This window comes from Poecilia reticulata, chromosome 14 (assembly GCF_904066995.2).
Source record: "Poecilia reticulata chromosome 14, P_reticulata-male-v2, whole genome shotgun sequence".
NCBI classification, from domain to species: Eukaryota; Metazoa; Chordata; class Actinopteri; order Cyprinodontiformes; family Poeciliidae; genus Poecilia; species Poecilia reticulata.
The window spans coordinates 3,308,639-3,327,689 of NC_088843.1; the positions used below are offsets into that span (position 1 = coordinate 3,308,639).

General features: G+C 37.9%; 1 protein-coding gene across 2 annotated transcripts in view; it reads right to left on the minus strand.

The window, feature by feature from the left end:
- Window positions 1–18,823, minus strand: part of LOC103475369 (glucocorticoid receptor) — a 62,535-nt gene extending 43,712 nt beyond the window's left edge. The window contains exons 1-2 of one of the 2 annotated variants that reach the window (XM_081615876.1): window positions 18,314–18,823; window positions 14,935–16,067 (exon numbers count right to left, since the gene is read on the minus strand). In XM_081615876.1, the coding sequence (XP_081472002.1) occupies window positions 14,935–16,058 (1,124 nt within the window). In that variant the 5' untranslated portion in view covers window positions 16,059–16,067; window positions 18,314–18,823. The remainder of the gene's footprint in view (window positions 1–14,934; window positions 16,068–18,313) is intronic. The other variant, XM_081615877.1, reaches the window with a different exon arrangement.
- Between the last annotated feature and the right edge of the window lie 228 nt (window positions 18,824–19,051).

The following is a 19,051-nucleotide window of genomic DNA, read 5'->3' on the forward strand; positions in this document are numbered from 1 at the left end:
GGAAAGTGGTCTCCAGCATTAAGACATTGTAACAGGTTCTTGTAATGTGCTAATTAAAGTATTGCTTTACACAAGATCTTGTCATTGGATCTTTGTTTTTCCCTCCACCCGTTCTGAGACGCTAACTGCTGCCTTTATGGAACACTTACTGTTTTCTTGCCTCATCTTTTTCTTTAAGGTATTATGGTTTCCTCTGCATTTTCTATGAGTGGAAATAGGTGACCCACATGCGACAAACAAGACGCTTGTCAGGAATTCTAAGCTAAGCAGTCCTGTTCAGCAGCTTGAGAATAATAGCAACGTTGAATCAGGTTGGTAAACGGTATGAAAGCAGAGCACGCAAACTTTTACTCTCTAGAGAAAGAGAGCAATGTCTCATAAAAAGTAAAGTTCTGTTAAAACTTAAGGGATGTGAATAAAAAGACAGGGTGAAATGAGAAGCTTTGGGAAGACTTAGAAAAGTCTGAGAAAGGCTGCAGTCGGGTACAGACTTTGGCCCAGCTGGAATGGGGCCCATTTACAGTAAAGCTCCTCTTTACTCTCCCTTTCTCTGTATTCTCCACAGCTGCAAAGCTTATAGACACAGACTGAACAGGGAAGGTTTTTATGTGCAGGAAATACAAAAAAATAAAATATAAAATGCATACATTTCCAGAGATTCTGTCAGCGATACCACACAAATAACAAGAGTAATGATGCGGTGGATTTGGTGACATGTCACTAATCTCTGAAATAACTAATTTAAACCTGCCAGTCTGGTTTTATCAAAGAAGAGCTTAAAGTTGTTTTCAAAAGGACTAAACACAAATAAGGTTATTGCCAGAGGAGGAGGAAAGCATAGACTAAAGAAAACAGTTTGGATAAAGCAAAATACTGTCTATCCGTTTTAATGAGGGATTTTCTGCAAGAATCCACTTTCTAGACTATTTAAATTTCATCATCGTAGATTTTTTTCCCCTCTATTACTATTCTTCAGGCCATGCTCCATTTACCACAGTTCAAGATCTTTTCAACCTTTTAATCATTGTGCTGACTACAAATATGCCGGCAGGGAATTCCTACAGTATATTCTTCAGTAAAAATACTCATGTTTCACAGAATCTACTCCAAAAAGGCAAAACATTATTTAACTGCCTTCATTTTATTTCTGGAAAGAAAGTGTAGCTTTTTGCTCCTGCTCCTTAATTGTATAAACTATCCCAGACTAAGCTGTGAATCTCAATATGTAAAAGTTGAGTTTTTTTTTTTTCCCTGACAGAGATTAACAAATATCTGCCATTCTTACAGGTATGTTCTCCTGTCTTGGCATTTTGAAGAACGGTGAGTAAAAGTTAGCCCGTCTGGCCCTGACCACATGGGAACATTTTGTTCTAAAATGAAACTTTTTAACCATCTGTGTCCCATGTCCATATGACTTTTTAGAGGACCTTAAATATTTTTTAAAACGGGTTCCAGAGTAAAGATTTCCCTTTTGCATATTCGTATAAACAGCGAAAACTCCTCTCCTGCAGAAATATTTGACGTATGAATCCAACCTCTATCTCTAACCTATAATCCCAAACATGACAGACACAACAACAATGTTGTTGTAGTTTATAAATGTTATAATCTAACGCAGCATGTATTAAAAACTTGACTTAATCGTCACCAAAGACTCGACTTGCACTTTGTTGTGCAGCGTTCTTGCTCTTTTGTGTTTACTGCTAACTTCATTTGTGCCGTGTCCCATACTCCATGTTTAATGCCATTTACATGTCGAAATAGTGTTTTGTTGATAACATTTCTGAAAATGGTCCTGAGTGGATGCAGGTGTTTTTGAAACTGAGAACTTGTTTTAGAAACGGGCTGTATTTGGTGTGGATGAGGCCTCAGTCACCTCATATTTACACAGATGGGAAACAGGAGGCCATGTATTACTAAAACCTGAGATCATCTTTAAAAAGTGAAATATCAGAAAAATGCTCTCTTTACATCTTTTTTCCATGCATTCAACTGTGGCAATTACAGTTTTGTTAAAAACAATTTATTAATGTGGATTTTTTTTTTAAATCTCTAAATGCAGTCAAATTAAATGTTGGATTTTGTTTCATGAAACTAGATTTCAAATCATCGCCAGCTTTGCCAATACTTGTGAAAATTGCTGTAGTTAACAAAATAGTCATTTTGTCATTATTAAATAAATTAATCCCAGAGGAAAGACGGAAGTTGAAGATATAGTAAATTCTTATGATAAAGAGTTAGAGGCATCAGCGAGGCCTAAAACTAAATAGTTTCAGTTCTTGAAGTAGGAAACACACGACTTGGCAAACGTCAGCCTGTGGAGAAAGAAGTTCAAAGACTAAGCAGCTACAAGTTCTACCAATTCACCAGAAAAAGTCACTGATAGTGTAGTAGAATAGTTCTAGAGAAATGGAGGCCACGCCTTTGAATTGAAAGCCAATGAGTGATGAGGAGATGAGTGATGACCACAGTGATGCATGGCTCTTCCTGTTGCAGTGGGTTAGCACCACTTCAAACTTCACTTTTATCCAAACTGTTCACACAAAAATCTTTTTCTTTCTTCTTTGCTCAAGCACAACTATGAAAAACTACAAGTTTATCACACTTTGTTCCTTTTAGCACAACTCTTAACACAGACCTGACGTGTTCTCCTTATCATATAAAATTAAGAGGTGAAAACGTGGAGGGAAGTGAGTGTAAATGACCCATACCATACTGCTGTAATAAAAGTCCCTGAGACTTGGATTTATTGCTGGCAATAAGAGAAGCTGCTAAGCCGAGCATGCTTAAAATTAAGTAGAAGCAGTCAAAGAAACTGTGTCTCCTGCTGAGAAAAGTCTGTGCTTTAACCTACTTGGACATACACACACCACTGTTTCAGTCTTGGCTTCGCTGCAGATTAAGAGGCACATAAGGGCAATGAAACGTTGACAACTAGCAGAAGATCTATACTGCAGTTTGACATCTGGCTCAGGCAGACAAATGGAGAGAATGAGGGGAATGAACACAATGAAGCCAGTGACGTAGGTTTAAAGCGGCAAAGGAAGCCCTGAGACAGGAAGAGTGGAGGAATCGAAGAGAGAAAAGAGAGCAGGGAGGAAAAGGAGGAACTGAGAACTGATTGTAAAGCCCCAAACCTTTGTTAGTCTTTCTTTGTTTCAACAGAACAAAGCCATACTCTTTGAAAATGCTCAGTTAAAGTAGAACTGTAATGTTGTTTTAGTAGATCTGATAAAAAAGAAAGTACACCCTCTTTAAGTGCTTCGGTCTTAAGAGATACACACACGATCTGGATTTTATCGAGGTCTGAAATTATTTAAATCAAACTTCAAGTTTACAAAAGGACAGCCAACAAATTTCATTCATTAATTTATTTTAATGAACAAGAAGAAAACCAAAGTAGTGTTTGTGGGAAAGTTAAAGATAGACCAATAAAAAACCTGGATAGAAATAAAATAAGTAATAAAATAAGAATTTTAACAGGATCACTTTCTTTTTATTGTTTCATTGGCTTAAAGACTTTAAGTCAATAAAGTCTTTAAGCCAAATCATAAAAAAAAAAAATAAGAAAATTGCACCTTAAGTGAATTTTATGTCTGAAAGGCATATAGAGCAAACAAAATAACACAAGACAGGTATAAGAAATATCAAATCAAAACACAAGTAGTTAAGAAAGTAATATTTCATAAGTGAAATTAAATAAAAAGTGAATCCACCCCATTTCCAGTTTAGGCCACATGGTTTTAGCTGCTTTTTGAACAAATCTTTTTAGTCAACAAAACGTCTTCAAGTCTTAAGAGTCACCTTAATCCTGACTGTGTGCATATCTACTTTAATAAACATAGGATTTATCAACAGAATGCATTAATACTCAAGATTATAGAAAATCAGACATTTTTCACATCAGATAACTATTTCAGAAATATTAAAGCATAATTTATATCCGAATGAAAAAGAAGAAAAGTACAATTCGAACACCAATAGCTAAGTGTACATGACGCTGGTCTTGTTTAGCTATAAATTTATAAAACTTCTGTGATATAATCCCACAAAAGATGTATCATTACCACAAGCGCCATAAGCAGATCTTTAAAAGAAATGAAGCCTGGTCTTGGCTTTACCGCTAACAGAGCTAGAAATAGACAAGCTTCAGACATAGAGGAGCGTCTATTTTGAAGGATGACAGAGTGCCAGTTGAGAGGTCAGCCATGTTCCTACACCAATAAATGAAATGAAGGCGCAAAAAGGGACAGAAGAAACGTAGGCTATTAGAAAAAAGCAAAATGGAAATATATATTTTTACATATGACTACATGTTGTGAAATCCTTTCACAACATGTGAATTGTTATCACTGTATCTGTGATAACACACTAGCCAATCGTGAGTGACCAGGCGGGTTGAGCAGCTGCTGGCTTCGATTCATGATAAAGTCTACGCCCTTTTCTGCCTCCACCAGTATTGACACCAACACATGGACCCGCATAACTCCACCAGTTTGGACAAACCGAACAGGTTCAGGAGCTCAGGAAATGAGAGACACGGTTTAAAAAAAAAATGGTTGTAGATCTAAAAAGAAGGTTAGGTTATTTTAAACAAATACATCGTCCTCTACAATTATTGGCATCCCTGATCAAGGTGAGGAAAATGTTCTCTAAAAGTGAGAACCACCCACCTTCACATAGCAGGAAAAACTTTCATCCAGCCTTGTTAGTCAAAGTTACAGTTGCTTTAGCTGTAGATATGGAAAAGTTAAGGATTATTGATATTTTTCTGTCGTTTCCTGCTACACAACTTGCAGGGCATAAAGATAAAGAGACACACAGGACAGACAACCATACAAACTCATACCTGAGGACTAATTTAGACTATAAAATCAACCAGTCATGTTTTTTAGTGTGGGAGGAAGCTGAGTACCCAGAGAGAACCCTTGCATGCATAGGGAGAATATGCAAACTCCATGCAGGAAGATCTCATGTCAGAAACATCTTGCTGCAAGACAACGGTGCTACAACTAGGAAAAGGAATCATGTTTTTGTATCCAATAGAAATCATGTATGCTTTGATGCATACAGTAAATGGGAATAATGCTCTAATGCATTAATTTTCAGTCGAATCCAGAACCACTACCTCTATCAAAGAACCTGCAGCACATTTATTCTCTTTTATGCTTTGAAAAGTCCTGAACATGGGAAAAAAACAAAAAAAAAAACAGAATAATCTCCCTAAAAAAGCCTGATGGACACATCTCTATTAAGTTTCATTTATTTTATAGAGTACATTAGGAGATCGTGGAACAAAATTAAACCAAAAGAATAATATAATCTGCATTTTTCTTTTACTTTTTAAGACAACGTTGCAATGGAGGTCAGTTAATGTGTAGGCTGCTGTAATTTCTAAACATATTTTTCTAAACCATGCACTATATGACTATACAAACAACAAAGAGATATGTCTACAAGAAAGGCTTCTTTCTCATCCTATATACTGTAAGCAAATTCTGCTTTGATTTTTTAACGGTTTTCCATTTCGGTTTCAGAAGCAATGTTGAGGTGGGCAGAGACAACCAGCCAGCAGATGGAGAAGAAGAAACGCTTTGCCAACCACAGTCATGAACAAATCTGAACTGAAACGCCATACATTACTTCAAAATTAGGCCACTGACACAATTTCTCTAAAACGAGCCATTACGGATCATAAGATTACATAAAGCGCGAGACAGGCTGAGAGCTTCAGAGCCTGAATGTTTGTTCCCCACATGCACAGTTACCTTGCTTGGGTAAATCATTCACTCATCTCTGGCACAAGGTCCTCTGTAATGTCTGGTAGTAGGCAATATTATGACTGATCTATTTTTTTTCTCATAAAATTATAAAAAAATAGGCATTTTATTTAGAGAAGCAAAAAATTAATTTACATGTGAAACCATAAAGTCAACACAGCCAACTTCTAAGCGTACATTTCACTTGTGCATCATCAAACAGTTTGTCTGGGAGACCAAATGCCATATATGTGTCACTCAATGAAAAGCTCCTAAGCTCTGAAAAAGTCATTTATTACATATGAGTAGCTAAACAAATAAAGTGACTAATAAACACGTGGTTGGCCTGTTTATTCCTATAAAACATTTTTAATTTGTTATTCGGCTTTAAACAACAGCCTTTGACAACTCAATTTTGGCATTGTTGTGTATTACAATACAAATGAAGATAAATTTACCTCCATTTGAAATAAATACAAAAGCTAAGGTCTTCTTTTGGACAGTAAAAGAGGGTAGTTTCTCTTAACTTGTTCCATAAAAAATAAAATAAAATCAAAACACAAAACGAGGTTCCTTCAGTATTCTAGCCCCGAAACCATCTCACATTTATTCAGTACTTCTAGAAGACAAAATACATTCAAGCTTCAATACAATTCCCAGCTATTTACACCTGCAGGAAATGGTCTCCAGGTTTCACAAGCTTGCACAAAGATAAATAAAAAGAACAATGGCTCTGAGCCTAAAAGGACTGGTTAAGTTGCTCTCACTTCAACAGGTGGCAGGTTGCAGTTCAAGGGGCCTGAACCCGTGACCCCCTGCTGACAGTCTCCTTGGTAACTCTGTCATCCTGCTCACACCGATCATGTGTCAAGAAAACTCCCTAACCCTTGTTTGTAGAACAGCAGGGGCAGGAAAAGAAAGCCCATAATCCTGATCCAGACCTCCCTTTCTCACATGCTGTTGGGATACACTTCTTACGAAGTGCTGAAATCTCCACAAAATTCTATTCTGGCACAATGAGTCAGATTTAATTATGCAGAAAATCATATTGTCACACTTTAATGCACTGGGTTTAAAAAAAATAATCAAAAGTGCAAGCTCAGTTAGCGGGAATAAAACCCTTTTTAAATCTGCTCCTCCTGCTTCTGCAGTGGAAAACAAACAGCTGAACTCTGAACTTTGGCTGTCAAACCCAGACACACCCAGACAAGTTTTCCTTTAGTTCAACGTGAAACACTGCGAGGGCAAGCAATGTGTGTAGAGAAAACATTTTTTTTCCGCTTTTAGTCTCACAGGTTTCTCGCCAAGTCGGACACACAGCCTCAAAGTTGACTGCCCAAAAAGCCGAGCACAACAGAGAACATGTACAGTTTTATACAAATAAAACAGCTTGGCAACTTGCCTGAAGAGCACAACTGTACTCAAAGGAAAGTAGAAAGCATTGCTAGGAAAACATTTTTTCCTTTTTGCTTTCAGCAAATTCCCTCACTTGACTCATGATCGCCAAAGCAAGTTTAATCACGCTGGAGAATTTATTAGACCTGTGATGATGCACGGTTATTATGAACGCCTGTTAGTCTTGCCACAACTTCTCTCAGACAGCATCAGTATCAGGATGGAATTCCTCAGTGTTCTTGTTGGTTTCTAATCTGGATTAAGCTAATGCAAAAAAATAAATTAATTAAGTAAACAGGGACAATAAATAAAAGGCTGGGAAATTATAACTTTAAGGAAAATAGGATATCGAAAATGATCGAAACTGAGTTCATTCTTGAACCACACACCAGGCCTTAGGCCTCCAACTCATGTGCCACGGATCGGTGTTGTTGCACAGCTTATAGCAAAAGAAAAGTTGCACACTTGCATAATAAAACAAATATAAGAAATTAATGAATGAATTTGTCTGATTGGCCAAATTACATCAAGTAACTGCTATTGTAGCCTGCTGTCAAAGTACATTTTTTCTGCTGCAGAGTAAGAACTCTGCTGCTCAGCATGGTTTTTATATGAGGTATTTTAGCATTGAGGTGGAAAATATACAAGATAAAGTGAATCTATTATGAAAAACTGTCTTTTTGCAAATTTTTATACTTCCATTTAGGGTTTCACTGCATCTAGAAACAGTTCAAGAGCTTAAAGACACTCCACTCAGATCTTTGCAACAACTTAATGTTTTTGATGTCTGGAAAATGAGCAGTTTCAAAAACCTCTTGATTAATAAGTCATAATTAACCGACCCTGAACCGTCATCTAGCAACCAAGCCTAACTCGAGGAGTGTTGATGAGATGGTTTTACCTCTGTATGAGCTGTACAATGGTTGGTGGAAAAAACTAGTGTTTTGTTGTTTGTTGCAACAAATAAGTGTCCATTCACATTCTTCCCGTCACAGAGAACAGCTTAATTTTACTTTTTAATGGCAACGGTTCAGTCATGCCAACAAAAGTTGCAGTTTGTGGAAAAATCACTTCACCAAGGATTCAACTGAAAACAACCAGCAGCATGTAGCAGCAGACCTCCATGACAGGAACGTTCTGTCTCTATCGTTAGCAGCAAATCTGCAGTTTTAAACCCTCCCAAAAATATATATTTCTCAAATAATTACAAATAAGGAAGACCACGTGTGTGGAACAATGGAAGTGCATAACATGAGATTCAATGAGCAGGTGAAAAACATGTGAATACCTCAGCTATGAAACTGCACAGAGAAAAACACAAAAATTAATGTATCTTAGTGTCTTTTAAATCAAACCGTATTAGATAACAGATCACCGTATCGTCCTGAAGACAATTTGATACGCAATCCTGCTCAGGCTGACAGATGAAAGGAAATGGGTGAACAACTGGATAGAGGATCATGACAAATGTGAAACAAATTTAGATTTAATGACCCAGATCTTTAATGGTCATGTAAAAATACACCATAACTATCACTGAAGTTCAAATATCCTGAAGTTCTGTTCTTCTTGAGCCCCAAATGCTATAATAAGCTATTTGGTAAAGGGGGGTTCAACTCAGAGTCTAAAAATTTGAAGTGGTGTGAGGGACGCAACTTCCACCAACACCTCCACAAAACCAGTTTCCTGTGGAAAACCCTGAGACAGTCACATGTACAAACCTCTAAAGATGTTTTAGACTGCCTTGTAAAAAGTATTGGCAGGGGTGTTTCTTTTCATGATTTAAGAGTATTCCAATTCAAAAACGAGCTTGTCTGTACCAAGCACTGCATTTCCTGAAAATGTGGGAGCTGATGCAATCTTGCACTGTTTTAAATAGTAATATTTACATCACATGAAAGCCAGCATAACTCACTGACTATGAATGTGCCCTCATAGCATTCTTACTGCTTTTATCAATCTGCCATGGTAAAGACGACGAGGGGACATTAGACTGAACCACTACAGCCTTTAGACTCCCCACTTCCTGTTTCCTGATTGACCCGTTGCCAAACACAACAAGCTCAATCGTGTTTATGAAGTACAGTGAGGGAGAGAGGTCGGGGCTATATTTATGCTCACTCCAGACATATCCTATCACAGTTTAGAAGGCTGCATATTTTATTTTTCACATCAACCTAACCATGGCAGGAGAGTTCACACACACCTGCCGCAATTATCAAATTATATTGAGGTATTACAGGAACATTTGCGTCTTATATCCAATTCTTTAACATAATGATTTGCTATACGACATAGCAGAGAGCGGATATAAATCCATAGTAAATACATCTTACAGCAATGAAAACAGTGCTAAAGGTTCATATATCATTTTCAAAGTATAAAAAACATAAATCATAATCAGAATGTTGTTCAAAGCAGATTAGTAAATTTAAAACACATTTTTAAAACAAAAAGTGGCTGGATCCATACTTTTTACTCATTAATAACAGTGCAAACCACTTAGTTCCAAAAATGTACTGAATAATTCAACATGTTTGCGGTTTTGCATTTCTGGAAATAATAAAAAAGGCTCACTCTATCCTGTAAAAGAGGTCAAATCCATCATGTGGCCTTTTAGACAGACCTTGAAATGCACACAAGACCCAACATAGGCATAAACAAGCCAGCAGGCACCACAGCAACCTTAAAAAAAGCAACAGCTTGGCTGCTTAGAGGCCTCAACCTCCTTTGGCTCCATGACCTCTGACCCCTAGCCAAAGCCTGCTTCAAAGACTCAGCTCAAACAGGGGAGGGGAGGGCAGGGTGCCATACACAGAGAGAAGATATGCAAAAAGGTATAAAAACCAGACGCAACAAAATTTGTGATAAACATCTATGAATAAATTTACATTAAATATATTTAAGCTACCATTCAAGTATGAAGTTAAAATATAATTTCCTGCAGTATAAAATATTCCACTTCACTTCACAGAAAACCATTTAAACATCAAATGCACAGCTAAGAAAGCTCTGCAAAAGAAATTCTTCCTTTCTGAACAATCATTATTATTCACATAAATTAAACCAAACAAAGAAATTGCAGAAAGCAAAAGAGGATATGTGAAGCTGGAAAAGGACTGGAGACTTAATGTCAAGCAAAAGCACAATTTAAAAAGTGAGATATAGCAAAACAAAATATATCAAGTGGGGTAGCCTAACGAGTAACAAGGGATATCCGTAAACAAGAACTCAAACAACGTGGATTAGCATTGGCATAATCTTAACAGATTACAAATCCAGGAAAGTGAGTTAACAGAGACAACACTGACCTAGTTTTGTCAGCACTGGGATTCATCTACCTTTTATCTGCTGTTCCTGAGATAAAATGACAATATGTCCATATAAAAAGATTAATTACACAAAAACTAATTTTATCATAACATCATGGATGCAAGATAATTAACAACTAATCAGGTTGGTTTGTTGATTTTTAAAAACAAAAGTTATGTGTGAATAAATGCAGAACTGAAAGACTTTTGTTACATTTGGACTCACGACAACATATGAGCCCTTCCAACACAGTCATGACTTCCAGTAACAAGATGACATCTCAGTAGCTTGCAGACTACACAAGCAGTAACATGTAAAAATATGCAGCCTGAGATGCTTCAAGTCAGACCCACAACCAAAGCCAACAACAAGCTCTGAATGCAGACAAGAAACAATTATAAAATCAGAGGAACATGTTCCTTCATCGCTCAGACTGCAGTGCTTTCCATTTATCCTTAGATGGAAACAATAAGTGTGTACTGCACATTTTTATTTGCTGCAAAAGACTGCTCATCAGGGATACAATCGGAACAGTCATACTTTGATTTTCATGCACATTTAAACTTAACAGTTTTACATAAAGATTTAGAGCAACAAGGGATCTGCAGAAAAACATGCAGAGCAAATTTGCAGAACCTGTTTAGATACTTTTTCAGTGCCAAGTTTATAGCAGCACGGAAAGAATATTTCATCTGTATTGAATTAAATCCTTAATATGAAATGTCACTCAAAGTTCCTCTAGGGATATTAGGAATGAAATGCCACTGTGCAACATAAGGTTAATATATTGCTGTTCCTATTTGGATTGGTCTAATTATTTTGTCAGTAATGTATGTTATTACTGCATAATTTAAATTGTGCAGTAATAGAAACGGGAATAGGCCTGTTTTCCAATCCAGTGGATATGACTTAAGTGTCATTTTTGTAGTGTTAACTAATCAGGAATTGTTTTAGTTGCATGAGCAGCTAGATGAGGAAAAAATGTGAAGAGTCTAATAAATACATCTCACACATCTATTTACAAGCACAAAAATGGTAAAAAAAAAAAAATGTATTTGAGTTACTGAAAGATGTTAAGAAAAATATAATTACTCCTTAAAGTGTTATTACTACTAGGTCTTACTACTGCACACATTACAGCATAACTTCTAAAATCAAACATATTTTGAACTTTTTTTTTTTTTTTACATCTTCCTCAGTCCAAAAAAGTCACATCTGAATAATAGCATGTTAATATTCAAGTCAAATGGATTTAATAGAGGAACACAATTTAGGTAAAATGTTAAAAACATCTGCAACAAAAGCACTAGCCAGCACAGTTCTCAGAGGGGTGCTCATTGTAGTGAAGAAAAAAATTAAAAACAGTTGACAGTTTGTAGACCAAGAGGCACCCTCGCACTATTGTACACGTGGCCATTCAGGAGACACGCACGCACGCACGCACGCACGCACGCACGCACGCACGCACGCATGCACCAAAGTCCTGTTAAGGCACTCAATGATGTAAAAAGCACAGCTACAGGGAAGAGTTAAGCACTAGTCTAAATATTTTTAAATTAGTAATGGATAAACACTTAACACCAAAGTCATGGGAATAATAATGATATTGGCAAGCAGCAAGGTTTACTTTCATTTGACATAATATATTAAAACATGTAAAGCTGGTTTTAATTAACTAAGGCTTGTGTTTAGTTAAATGAATCTGTTTCTGGGCCATAAGTTTTCATACGTAGGAGAATGTAAAATGTATATGACGGCAATGCACGAAACTTGAACAGAAAACATGGCGCGAGCATCACACACGACACTGTGGCAAAACTTATTTTCAGTTTCAGAAAACTGGAAATGTTGCAGATCAACCATGAAGTGGTCCAAGACGTGCAGCGATTACACAGAGTAACACAAAAATAAAAACGGTTGTCTAATATAAAATGTTTATTTTTTTCTATGTATGGAAACTTACGGCCCACCGTGTACTTAGACAACAAACTAAAGATAATTTTATGTCCAATGTTTCAAATTCACATTCAGGTGGCTAGTCTTCTAGACATAAAGACTTCTCACTCTTCTGTTTTTATTCTCACTTTGAGATGAATCTGGTGTCTTTCAAAAACATTTATGACATATGATGTTATTTATTGCAGCATTTAACATCAATTACCAATCCACTAGTTCAAACAATTGGCGTTTTGATCAATTACAGTTATACAGGTATAGAAAGGTTTTAAAAGATTAGTATCAACACTTTTATAAGTGTTTGTAATGAGAGTCCAGATTGTGCAGGTGTGTTTGGTGTTTTCTCAGGTTGTATGGAGTGTTTAGAACGATGCAACACTGGACCTACCACACTAATGGAGGCACACTGCCGGTCAGCTGGCAGAAGGAAAGCTTAAACACATATGTATCACTTGCAAGAACTAAACTAATTGGTGTGAAAATATTTCTGGCTATAAATGACCCGGCTATTGACTTTCACCCCTTTTTATTAAATATGGTTTCCGCAAGTTAAATATGATCATTTTCATAATGTTTATATAACTAGCATGATAGCTTTAGAGAACAAAATATAACAGCCAGTTTAAGTTTCAACTAAATATTGAAACCTTACTTTAAGCAAAGTTTTGATAAATATGCATTTTCCCATGATTAGGGAGCTGGTAGTGTATCATGTCTCAAGAATGTTTTGAATAGCCTTGAAATACAATAATCAGAATCCAGTTTGTGCATACAAACAAGGTCTTTGACTTCAACGCCACATTGCTCTCAATGAAGACATCATAAATGTAAAAATATAATAAAACAAATCAGGAAGTAATTTTTTCTCCCTGTAAATATAGACATCGTGATGTTGAATGTCTGGAAATGCATCCCTTTGAAGGGGGATTAACAAAATTCTCGGAATTTTTTAACTTGAAAACTTTCCATGGAATTTAAAAGGAATTTAAAATAATTTATGGGCATAAACCTGGAAACCTGAAAGCTGAAAGTTGGCCCTTAACTACTGTCTCCCATTTATCTGAAATTGTGTCATGGGGTAGCAGGTCCAGGAGGGAATCCCAGACACATTTTCCCCATCGACACCCTGCAGCAAATTCTAGGGAATTCCAAGGGGTTTAGAGGCCAAACAGGATTTATACTCCCTCCAGCGAGTTCTGGATCTTCCCCAAGGTCTTCTACTTGGAAAACCTTGATCATATGCCAAAACTACCTAAACTAACTCTTTTTGATGTTCATATACATGCATTCAATGCATAATTATTGTACAGTAAGAATCTCATCCCAAGCTGGTATCATAACTGAAATGCATTATCGTGTGAAATTTTTTTTTTGAAAACCTAAAGTGAAGTTAGATTTAAGATTTTTTAGAAATTGTACCATCCATACATTTAAAAACAATGCAATCTCCAACTTAATTTTGCTTGAGTAACAAGCCTTTTTTTAGAGTATCATGTCTTTTTCTATCACGTGTTTGAAAGAGTTTTTTTTTTTTTGCATTGTGAGGCTTCCGCCTTGCACATCATTGACATGCATGCATCAAAGGGGCACAGTATGAAGTAACAAAGAATGCTGTTACACCTGTGATCAGGAAGTTAGACACACCATATTAGTCTGAATGTGAAGCACCAGCAGAAGCCGAGTCCTTTGTTCATCTACCACTTATTTGCAAACGAGGCTGTAGTGATTCACCCAGCATTAATCAGACAACATCTAGTTATCTACACTCTTCAACTCAGATACACAAGAGGCTCATGAAGCCTGAAAAATGTATTTCTCAATTTTTTTTATGTTCCGCTTTGAAGCTCATCAAGTTATCAGATGGTACTTTCAGGGCTGAAAGTGAGGTGTGCCTACCAGACACCTCTCACTGAGCCGCACGCTCTAAACTTTCTCACATTTCTCATTTCCTTTGTGTTTAAGCTCCACCATGATGCATTTTCACAAATGTACTGAAAACACACCTTGATAGTAAGTCCCTGGCACTTGGACAGTTTCATGGAATTATGAAATCTTTAGAATAAAAAAATACTCAACAAAGCCTCTTCAAAGAGTAATGTCTCTTTGACTGAACATTCAACATTTTTCTCCAGCCACCCTCTAATCTGGCAACACTTCAACTAGTTTTCCAACCATGTCGGACCTCTAAAGGAAAAAAAGGTCTTAAAGTTCAACTTTGGCATTCCTAAAATGTGACACAATGGGGATAAATCAGAAGAATGTGTTTCTAGCTAGGTCTGCCCATTGGGAGGTGATAAGCGCCAGATGCCCTGCACCCCAGGAGTGATAGGACTTCTCTTGCTAAAGAATGTCACAGACTGAAGCAAAAGCTGGAAAACACACTAAGCTGAGTGCATTTTGAAAAATCAAGACTTCTTGATGCTCATAAATGCGAATTCAAACCACTCTATGGAACACAGATAAAGCAAAGGTAGGGAAATGAAGTCGGGTGGAGTAAAAATTCAATTCATACCTTGTAAAGCCGACAGGAAAATTCCCCAAAGCTGCAACAGACTGAAGGCCATCACTGGTGCTTTGAATCCCAGAGGCTTCTCCATACCTCTTCCCGCTTATCCAGCTCTCCCCGACTCCTGACAAGTTTGAGTATGTGCCAAAAGGCTTCTGGTCTTGCAAGCCCACTGTCCCAGGATTGCCTCTGTAGTGGTACCCACTTCCCGTGGCAACATTCATGGCAGACGGCATGGTTCCCACCCCATGCAGAGGGCTCATGCCACTCTGCAGACACTGGGACTGGCAGTAACTAGCACCGTCCTGCTTCTCCTGTTTGACCACACCAGGGGTACGGATGTGGATGAAGTCGGGATCTTTCTCCTCCTTGATGACAACACTGGAAAGCATTCCCGGTGGCTGCTGCTGTTGAAGCTGATGTTGCTGTACCAGCTGCTGCTGCTCTGTGCCGTTCAAACCAATACAGTTGGCCCCATTACCCAACAGGGACTTTTCACCACCGCTGCTGCTCTCCTGGAGGATGGTATCCAAATGTGCCACCTCTGAATCCAACTCAAAAGCACTGATTTCTGGCAGAGAGTTCGGAAGGTCCAGGTCTTGCCAGATATCTGCATCGTCAATTAGCTGAGCAGTGCTCCCATCCAGACTGCAAGAACCAACACCTGCTTGTCCACCATAATTTCCTAATTCCTTATCCAGAGAGAAAATCCCCTCCTGCTTAATTTGCTGAGGGAACAGGTCAGGCAAAGGGAGGTTCCCCAGGACTGAGGTTTCTGACGTGTTAATGACAGAGGTGGACGTCTGGTCAAGATCAGAAGTACTCTGGTTCAACAAAGGCAAACTGTCCCCATAGCTGAATATATCCTGCTCTTGTTTGTGCATTCTGCTCATTTTACCCTCCTTATCTGACTCAAAGAGGCCTCCAAGTTCCCCCTGGTCTTTGGTTCCCCCTTGTCCATTCGGTGCCACTGTGCTCTGGTTCACAGACCCAGGACTGGGCAGATGCATTGCGGGTTGAAGCAGTAAACCAGATGTGCTGACTGAATCTCTGCCTACTTCAGGTCTGATCCCTGCAAATGTAAGCTTGTCGTTCCGATTACCGTTGTGCTTTGGTCCACCCTGATCCATCTCGTCATTCTGCAAACAAAATTAACAATAAACAGATGAGTCACATAAAATAAATGTGATATTAATGAATGCAATGACATCTGCGGTAGAAAAACTCACTAGAATATTGATCATTTATAGCTAAAGGTGTCAACAAAGTTCAAAAGTGTCACATCACAGTTCAATAGTGCAAACTACTCTACTGTATGGGTGTTCTTGTATCCGTTTTATTTTTGAAAACCAAACAAATACTATAGGACTGTTACTGCTTCAACAATAGAGCATGACAGTTAAGAATAGGAAATGGGTCCACAACCTTTTACGGAGCAGAAATGACTAAAATGTGCATTTTAAATTAGTACATTTTAGTAAAATGTACTAAAATGTCATATGTTTGAACGGTGTCCTCTTCTCTGGCTTAAGAGGCACAAACTTGCTTTTCAAGTGAAACCGCTGACGGTCCCGCTTACAGAGAGCGTGTGTGCAACAGCATGCATCTGTTGGAAGAGATTAACCCACTCAGGGGCCGCTGGGTATTTGCTGAAGGCCTTAGCGAGTGTCTAGCTCTGTTGGCAAACACAGGCAGTCGAGTACAAACTGTTTAAGGTGGCAAATCAAGAAGCGGAAATAGCACAAAGATGAAGGCAAACATTTCTCATTCAATACCATTATAAATTTATCTGGACGTTTTATGTCCTGAAAATCAGTCTTGCTACCAACGGGGGGTAAAGGTAGTGACTGACCATCCATAAATTTACTTGTTAACCTGTACTTGTTTAATGCATATCCCACTTTTTCTTCTTCATATTTTCCACATTTTGAATGTCATTGTCTCTCCTTACCTCTCTGATTTATGACAACTGCATACCAAAGTGTCTGATACTCAGACATTCAGTTTCAATACCTTTGTTGAATACTGTAATGGCACTATCAATTGTAACTAGGGCACAATTTTATCACTCTTTTCTCATTTTCCTCATCATCATGACATTCTCACAACTCTTTGTTAACTTAAGCATTTAGGAGCATTAATGGGAGTAAAAGTCCACCAAAGTGGCCAAATATATTATTATTTGCATGTCAGGTTTTTCCTCTAAAAACATCCAGATAGACATTTGCTATTACTATATTACACACATTAATTTTGCAAATTGATATATTGTGCAGTTCTAATAACGACAGAGTACCAACTAGTTTAAAACAGATCAGTATGTCTGAAATGATTGGAGTCTGATTGGTTTTGTTTACCCCAATGCAGACAGTTCAGTTCACAGCATGAAGCTATGCTGAGCCGAAACCGTACCACCACTCAGCTAAAAACAGAAATAAATTGTCCTTGACCCAACTTAAATTAAAAAATAACTTTTTCCATATGGAGATTATTGCTTTTTCTCTCCTGTGGTAGACAATGAGAGTAGCCCTTCAGTATAGTTTTTTTGTTTGTTTGTTTTTGTTTTTTTAAGGAAAAAAATAGAAAGGTTGGCATTTGAGGCAAATAAAGGCTCACAAATAACTATACTTTATACATGCTAAAAATATATAAATTTAAAAAACATGGCATTTTCAGAAAAAAAAGTAAGTACATTAGGAAAATCAGGTTAAACAAATAAAAAAATAAAATAAAATAAAACTGATTTTAAACAACTAACGAAAGGGAAAATAGGGAGAATAAAATTTAAACATAGATTTTATATAAAGCAATACACATAAGTAAACATGGAGATGGCGCTTTTGTAAATTAAAAGTTAGTAAATTTAAAGTTAATAAATCATTTAAATCAAAAATAAAATAATATTATAATAATAATAATAACAGTTTTAAAAACAGTATTTGACGGGGTGGCACGGAAAACCTCCGCTTTAAAAAGTTCGAGGTTTCCTGACTTCCCATACTGTACTTTTCCACCCAGCAGGACAAGCTTTTTATGATGAGTGCAACCTGTTGGCTGTGAAGGAAACTGCACTCGATCATACGCCTAAAGACGGAGCAAAACAAACATTCAAAGCTGTTCTTATCATTTTTAGTGGGAACTCCGTAATAAGACTGATTTAGTTCGCTTTAGTGGCGTGCCCCCCCCTCCCCGTCGTCCCCCCTCCCCTCTCTGTTTCTAACTGTGCCACTCGGTGCTCGGCTGTCAGCGCGCTTGTCACGCACCACCGTGGACGCTCCTCGTCGGCCTACTCGACGGGAACCACAAGGTTTTTACCCACCCCCCACTACCGCTGCAAGAGAAAAACAAGAAAAAAAAAGTAGTTGCACCTGAAAGTAGCCCTTACCTGTAGTGAGAGAAAACTCCCTCGATTAGGTCATCTCCCGTCAGAGCAAGTTGTTTCAGAAATAAACATGTGGGAAATAGCGCAGTGTCCACCGGATCAAGCTGTAGAATAAGCCCCACTTCTTATTGCGCTGATGTTTCGCGCTGAAATAGCAGAAGAGTGAGTAGCGACGTCTCTGTCCGAGCGACAGGAAAACATTCTCCGCGATATTTATTACTCAAGACCCAACACCGTCGCTGTGCGCCGCTTCTTGGATCCGTCGGCAACTTTTAATGCGCCTCGTCAGCAGCAGGGGGACGTAGAGGGGAGAAAGAGAAATAAAAGTCAGTCGTTCCCGACCTTCAGGATTAATCCAGAAAGAATCGACCAAATCTGCGGTGCAATGATCGCCCCTATGCGCCGTGAAAAAGCCGTGAGTACGTTAAAGTTATATAATAGAGCCGCGGTGCTGTGGCCCACTCAGCTGCAAACTCAGACAGGGCGATCTGTTAGACAAGCGGCGACAAAGCCACCTAAAACGTTAGCTGCGTTTCCGTTTTGGTGTTTCAAAATAAAGGGCGAGCAAGAACGTCAGCTTTAGACTCTTAAGCAGTCTGAAGCTGACTGCTTTAGACTGCAGTCAACAATCGATTGTTTAAAACGATTGAAAAACAATCGTTTTATAATTAACGATTGCAAAAATGTATCGCTAATCCCAACTGTCACACATTTAAAGCAGAGATCACAGCTGCCTTCACG